We start from the raw sequence: 7500 nt of genomic DNA, 5'->3' as shown, positions 1-7500 counted from the left end.
TATTTCTGAATATTTTAGACATATCATCTTTTATTGGTCACTGGAGGTTTCAGTATTGATTATGAAGGTTGCACGAGTTGGTTGTTCTTACAAAGGTGATGATTATGTTGGCAGTGGTTAGGTGGAAATGACACTGGTTATGACAATGATGACCCATTTGATAGTGACTTAGATGGTGGTAAAAACTTGTACATTTTTCAAAGACTTCAAACTACACTTTTCCTACAGGTTTGTGCAATTTTGTGCATCTTTGAAAAAAAATTTCTTGACTATGCTTATTTATTCCAAATTGCACTCAAAATCATGCAATTACCTACTGTAGTAAGTATATGTATAGTATTACTAAGTGTAGTTTTAGACAGTATAATTATTATTACTGTTCAACGTATTAGTTTAAAAGATGACTGGTCGCCCCTCCAAGAAGTGATCGTTGTGAAGTACTGCTTGCATTCCCTATTAATAAACTGACGTTTGCACGATAATTTGAAGTTTTCCCCTGGTTATCACTAATTTGAAACTGTTTTTGTAATAATAATTATATTTAGTTTCATTATGTTCTCTACTTCGTGTAATGCAGACTGTGCGGAAATTTTCTCACCCGACTCAATTGCAGATGGCATCATCAAATACAATGATAACACTGTTGATGGAATTGATAGCAATAATACCTGTTTTGTTTATTTGAAGACAGACAGGTCGCCCTTATCATAACTTTATCAGCTGGCAAGACTTGAGATCACATGATGACGTTAGGAGTTGGAACAGATCACTTACACTTAAGGTTCAGATTTAAAAATTTCACATTGACTCATTTTTCTCACCTTATAATAATAATAATAATAATAATAATAATAATAATAATAATAATAATAATAATGAAGCACAATGGAGCTGTTTTTATTAATAATAATAATATCTCTCCTCCGACAAACATTTCTACATCTTTAAGCACTTGAGAGGTTCTGAAAAATGTTGCTCTCTTTGTTCAGAAGATTGCTTTAAAATCCTCGATTCTGCTTCCACAAGTTTCCAATTGAAAGTTTAAAGAAGCCATGCATATCCTTTGGGAGCAGCGATCTTTAAATTCCCAAGTCAAACATTTTAAGTTATCCCTTTCATACTAATTAGTCTCTTTTCTTAGACTAAATAGTTAAGTTTTTTTTTTTTTTGTTCTTGCCTTCATCCTTAATTATTCATGTTATATCTCACTTTGTTACACTACTTATTGCACAACTTCACTTTATTCCTCATTGTACAACTGACGATGGATGATGTTTCATCCGAACATGTCTTGATTAAATATGAACTTCAAAAACAGCGTTTGGTTTTTCAAAGCAATAAGGCAGTGTGGCCCAGTGGTTAGGGCGCTTGCCGTGAGATCCGGAGATACCGGGTTCAAGACCCGCTCTGACCACTCGTTGAATTTGATCCTGGTAGTCCCTGGTTCAACTTCTCAGCTGCACTTGTAAATAGCCAACTGGTTTGCCTCCGGCCAGTTGGGATTCTTAACAGTTGTTGTTGTTCTGTTCCGTTGTTTCGTTGTGTTTCATTGGCCCTGAAAAGCCCCTCTGGGGAGCGGTCAATTAAGTTTGTATTGTATTGTATTGTAATAATAATAATTATAATAATAATAATTATAATTATAATAATAATAATTATTATAATAATAATAATAATCACTATGATATGTTAGTGCCTAGGACATGACCTTCTGCCTGACCAAGTTTGAAGTTTCCCTGGGCACAGCTGACAAAAAGACAAAGGGTAAAAATTAGACAGTTTGTATGGAAGAGTTTGAATAGCTAATCAGAGTGCGCCTTCAACGCTATCCACAGTTTTAGAATATACTTGTCTTATAACTATAAACATCAATGAGAACAAGATTAGGAACGGATGGGTAAATGTCAAATACAAACTTACCTGCACATACTTAGTTTAGTTCCTCTTTTCTTCTTTAGGGTCTCAATGCTGGGTCAAAATTCCTTCACATGATTTTAAGACAAAAGAAGTACCTTGCTGGCAGTGTGGTCAATTTTTCGACACAGCAAGTAAGTTAATCTAAATTGACGATAATGTTCCAACTAATAGTTTCAACAGGTTTCAAACGCATGACCTCTGCAATGCTGATGCAATGCTTTACCAACTAAGTCATGAAGCTAATTTGTCACGCACATGGACTTGATGAAATTTTCATCAAGTCCATAACACATCGTTTATAACCTGCAGTTCAAATACATGTACATACACGTAGTGGTATTTCATGAAGTCCTTTCACGGGAATGTTCACCTGAGCCCAGTTGGTAGAGCATTGCAGAAACATCGCAGAGTTTGCGATATGCTACTTTAAAATCGTATTCATGCATGTAGTTTAAGTATAACAAGAAGCCAAATTGAGATCAAAGTTATTAGTACCAGTAATTCTATGTCTCTAAGGTTTTCCTTTTTTCTGAAAAAATCTGCAGTTTGATTGGATAATCATAATCGTACAGGGCCCCAGCTCAGATAGTATTAAATCAACTGTTTTTGTTGGTTACTTTTGTTTCATGCTTTTTTTTTTTGTTTGAGGCTTCTATAAGACTACACTGGTTGCTTAAAAATCACCCTGAGGTAAGTCTCATATAAACAACAAACAACAGAATCATGCTGAATCTACAAATTGTGAGACAGTATTAATTAAGTCAATGGTCAACTATTTTGCTTAATAGTTGGTTGAGCATTGGACTACAATGTGGGAGATGATGGATATGAACTCTGCACAAACCAACAGTCAGCGGTGTCTCAAAATAACAGAGGGCAAAGTGCTTCCTTTGTAATTGGCTTGATTGAGGATTAGAATACTGTGCGGAAGGTCGCAGGTTTAAACTCCGGCCAGATCAACACTCAGGGTCTTAAAAAAACTGAGAAGAAGCTGCTTCTTTGTAGTTACATCTGGTTGGACTTGTCTTGGCCGTGGCCTAATTTAAACCATCGACCAATCCTAGTTCATAAATTCGTTGGTATGTAACTGTTAAAGAACCCACACTCTACATGTATTAATTTGCAAAAGGTAGGGCGAGAAGTCCCTGTTGATGTGTGGTAAAAGCTTTTTCTATTGTTGCTTCCTTTGTTCTTGTACAAGATTCCTTATAAATACATAATTTGCAGATCAAATCTTAGTAATTACCATGATTATGATGGGTATATCTCTCATGATTCTATCATATCCTTTTAGCTTGCCAAGAAAGCTGAGCAGGGAGTGCTTGCTTTTGGAACAATTGACTCATGGCTCATTTGGAATTTAACAAAAGGTATCATAGGGACACCGAAAAATGCAGACTGCAGAGTCTGTGCAGACTATCTGTAAAATGAAAATTCAGTTTTAAAATAGCCTGAATATCAATCTGGTTACCCTAATTAGGCCTAAATAACATTCAAGTTAGCTGCATGTTTACAGTTATATAGCTCTCAATAATAGTGAAGGTAACACCATATTTTACTCCTGGTCTGCACGGTCTGCGCAGTCTGTAGTCTGTATTTTGGCATGACCGGGTATCATGTTACATTTAACGAAAGAAACGAGCTCTTGGAGGGCAGGTTATCGACACTTGAAGAATTCAGGTGGGTTCAAAGGGATTTGAACCCATGACCTCTGCGATGACCTTGGCAATGAATTTTTCTGGTGTCTATAAAGGGACAGAAGGTCATGACCTTGAAGCGTTTTTTGTGCTTAAAAATTCCCTTATTTGGATGTAAAGTCGCTCGTGCAGCTTTGATACAATACACACTTAACCCATTGACCCCCAGGGGTTCCCCACTGACGAGTAAAATCGTCTGGCGTTAGACAGAGTAAAGTACTAAGTATGGCCGGTTTGGGCCAGTTTGGGCGTCAAAGGGTTAATTGACGACCATGGGGGCTTTCAAGGGCCAATGAAACACAATCACGACAGAATAGAATGTCATTCATTAACAACAACTGTTAAGAATCCCAAGTGGCCAGAGGCAAGGCAGTTGGCTATTTACAAGTGCAGCTGAGAAGTTGAACCAGGGACTACCAGGAACAAATTCAACGGGTGGTCAGAAGTTACGTGTTGTGAACCCAGGATACTTGGATCTCAAGGCAAACACCCAAACCACTGGGCTGAGCACTACCTCCTCCTCGATCTTCATTTTGTCCATATTTGGGCTTAAAATTGGTGTCCTAAAACCCCCAGCTTTGTTCCAAGGAAAGAGTCACAAGTTAGACGCCCGGGGGGGGGGGGGGGTACTCGATATATACCTGGGTGGGGAGGTGCGTCGCGGCCCCTCATACCCTGACCCTGTTTAAGACAAATATCGCTGATTTTCCTACCCATTTTAAGACAGAATTCCGATTTTTGATACCCTGTTTAGGACATTTAACCCAGTTTAAGACAAAAATTGATAAATCGATACCCTGATTAAGGCAAAAAATGATAAATTCGATACCCTGTTCAAGACAAAAATCCCGAAAAACATACCCTGGCTGGCCGCACGTCCCCATTAAGCCCCCGGGTTAGACGCTTCAAGGTATAATCTGCACCTCAAAATTAATACACATTATTTTATTGCATTCATTGGTCCTTTCACGGGAACACATGAGCTCAACAAATTGACCTGCTCCCAACTGTGTGGCTTCATAGCTCAGTTAATAGAGCATTGCATCGACAGCGCAGAGGTCGTGGGTTCGAATCCTGTTGGATCATTTTCTCTCTTTTTGTCTTTAAATTTCTTACATGTAAAATCATTTTCAAATTTCTCTCCAAAGATGTGACTTACTAAATGTAAATGCAAAAATGTAAATGCTTTGTTTATAGTGGAAGTGCACTTAGCTATCAAGCTAGTTTACAGGCACCCCACTTTTGACAATGTGAAAGAAACAATTCAAACTTAACAGAAACATTATTAAGAACCCCGACTGGCAGGAGGCAACCAGTTGGCTATTTTACAAAGCGTGGTAGAATTGAATCTGGGACAACCTGAAACAAATCTTAACCAGTCTGTTAGAACGGAATTTGAACCCGGAGCAGCCGCATGCAAACCCAACGCCCTAACCGATTTACGGTCAAGTCGCCCGAGTCATGTTGCCCGAAATTCATATTCATGTCGCCCGAAACCAGAAATTCCGCCCCTTGAAATTCAGGTAGACTTGTTACATGCCTAATACTTGAGATACAAACCTAGCGATATTCCTTTTAAAGTAGAGCAAAAATATTTGCCCTCGCGTTTGATTACAGGTACCTGTTTATAGGATGTGTATTTAATATTAATACTGTGCATAAGACCGTTGAAAAATTAACGTTTCAAGCATTTTATTGAGGTTCACATTCATGTAAGTAGTTAACAGCACAAGTAAAGTGGTTGTTGTGACATCGCACTACACTCCTTAGTTTGTACTGAGCTCCCCTGATTAGAATCTCCTCAAACACATTTATGTCTTTCATTAATGCGGGAGGGAATTCAATGAAAAGGAAACGTGAGTTTAATACGTTCCTTAAAACAGGCTGAGTAGTTTGAGTATCACATAGGTTAGCGGACACAACAATTTACGAATTTATTCCTTGCGATTTACTTAAGTTTCATTGTCTGAGAAAGTGTTCCAGGGGCCAGAAGTTGTGGTCAACCGATTTGGCTGAAACTTGGCACAGAAGTTGGGTGCAATGAGATATTTCAAAAGCCAATTGGGCTCACTTCTCTGACTTTTAGTTTTGGAATTTCAGGGGGGGTCCCATTTTTTGCCCTTTGAGCACCAAAAACCCAGCCTTCCAGGGGACATTTTGAAAGTGCCATAAAACCCAACTGGTAAATTGTGCTTCCAAATGAATTTGACCATGAACATTTCATACATGTAACTTTATCCTCGAGGTATTGGACAGAGAGGAGCCTGGGGCTAGAGTTTGGCAAAAATTTATGTCAAAATTACAACCCAAAATTGCCATTTTTCAAAAAATCAGTGTATCTACCTGCATTCTTGCATAACTTCCGTACCTATACCATTATTTACTTTAGTGACCCAATTAACAAAATCAGTTGAGAAAAATTTGGCTCATCGAGGTTTGTTGAATTTTTGCCACAAACACTCCATGCCCCTTTGAGACCATTCAAAATGGAATTTTGAGCACAATTCACGCCATAAACAAACCAAATTGTTGCCACGAAGGCCTTATTCTGTATTTGGTAGGTGAAAATGAATTGTTAAAGCCAAATCAGTTTGATTGCTTAGAATTACCACGACTCTTACCGTACAATTGGTCTTAAAAGGCCTTCGATCAAACAAAAAAAGGATGATTTTTTTCTTTGAAAACCTAGTACAGTCGACTCTGTCATAGCGACGGCTTCTCGTAAGCGACCACCCGGCATGATCACGTATGACTGTAAGAAAACCATTGTTCAAATATCACAAAAGTTCATTTTTAAAAAGCGCTGACCAAACGTGCTCACAGATTATAGCAGTTGACTAACAAAAAAACGGATGCAATACGATCTGTAGATAAAAATCGATTGTAACAAAGATGTTATGTACAAATTTTCAACAGTTTTAAGCGTTATTCGGTTTGAAACATTATTGGCAGTTGTCTGTTTGCCTAAGTTGTTGCTCGTTAGGTAATAACTTTATATAATCACGTTAATCACTGCGGTTTGAGCTTATTCTTTTATTTTTTCCCGTAGATGACCACTTCCCAGCGTAAGCGACCACTTTGTCTTGCATCAAGGGTGGTCGCATACACGAGAGTTGACTGTTGACTGTAGAGCACAAATGACAATGTTCTTACCTTCATACAAAAAATGTTTTAGATTTTCTCTGATTTATATTTTTCAGGTCATATCTCTTTGTATTACCGCAAGCATGGAAAGTCCCCATAATTTTCCAAGCCATTTTTTTCAAGGAAAGATAAAGTAAGCTTAGCAAAAACGATCGTTAACAGATAATCTTTGTCTGACGTTTTAATACCCTAAATAGCTCTTGCATCAGTAATGAATCATGACCAAACGTAGATACAGTGTACATACGAGCTGCAGTGATCAGCGTCTAGGTGACCTGCCATCCATCAGATTTCCCAAATACTATATCGCTCAGTGAGTGAAACCATAGAAGGGATCCACAGTTAGGAGAGATGGTTGCTACACTTTTTTGGTGTTTTTGTTCCTATGAAACGACTCATACAAAGTGATGAAACGCCTCTAGATGCGATTGGTATTGTATCACCTTGGACGCGAGAGTGCGATGACTGGACCAAGTCGACGAGTCGCGCAACCTTAACTGACTCACTGATTGGTTTAAGTGGAAGAATCTAAAAAATATATTTACTTGCGGCAATCACAGGAATTTGCTAATTGTATAAGAGGTTCGTAATACGATGCTTTACGATTAGCATGACCAGAAATTTCCACATCAAAATACTCGCAGAATGACTCAAGCTGACTGAGTTTTTGCTTAATTTCCAGAACCTTGGCTAATCTACCCTTGGCAGAGAGATCACAAAAATTGAAATCGTCATATACGAG

General features: G+C 38.1%; 2 protein-coding genes across 2 annotated transcripts in view; one reads left to right on the top strand and one right to left on the bottom strand.

Moving 5' to 3' along the window:
• LOC138030230 (putative glycerol kinase 5) overlaps positions 1-7500 on the top strand; it is a 45819-nt gene that overhangs the window by 2417 nt on the left and 35902 nt on the right. The window contains exons 4-7 of the mRNA XM_068878121.1: positions 688-781; positions 1959-2048; positions 2566-2607; positions 3212-3287. Coding sequence (XP_068734222.1) covers positions 688-781; positions 1959-2048; positions 2566-2607; positions 3212-3287 — 302 coding nt within the window. The remainder of the gene's footprint in view (positions 1-687; positions 782-1958; positions 2049-2565; positions 2608-3211; positions 3288-7500) is intronic.
• Positions 7300-7500, bottom strand: part of LOC138029508 (uncharacterized) — a 1759-nt gene continuing 1558 nt past the window's right edge. Inside the window, exon 1 of the mRNA XM_068877224.1 lies at positions 7300-7500. This exon is cut by the window's right edge and continues 1558 nt beyond it. Coding sequence (XP_068733325.1) covers positions 7300-7500 — 201 coding nt within the window.

The sequence above is a fragment of the Montipora capricornis genome, chromosome 13, assembly GCF_036669925.1.
Source record: "Montipora capricornis isolate CH-2021 chromosome 13, ASM3666992v2, whole genome shotgun sequence".
Lineage (NCBI taxonomy): Eukaryota > Metazoa > Cnidaria > Anthozoa > Scleractinia > Acroporidae > Montipora > Montipora capricornis.
The sequence above is the reverse complement of the archived record's forward strand: the minus strand, read 5'-3'. Positions and strand labels throughout refer to the sequence as shown.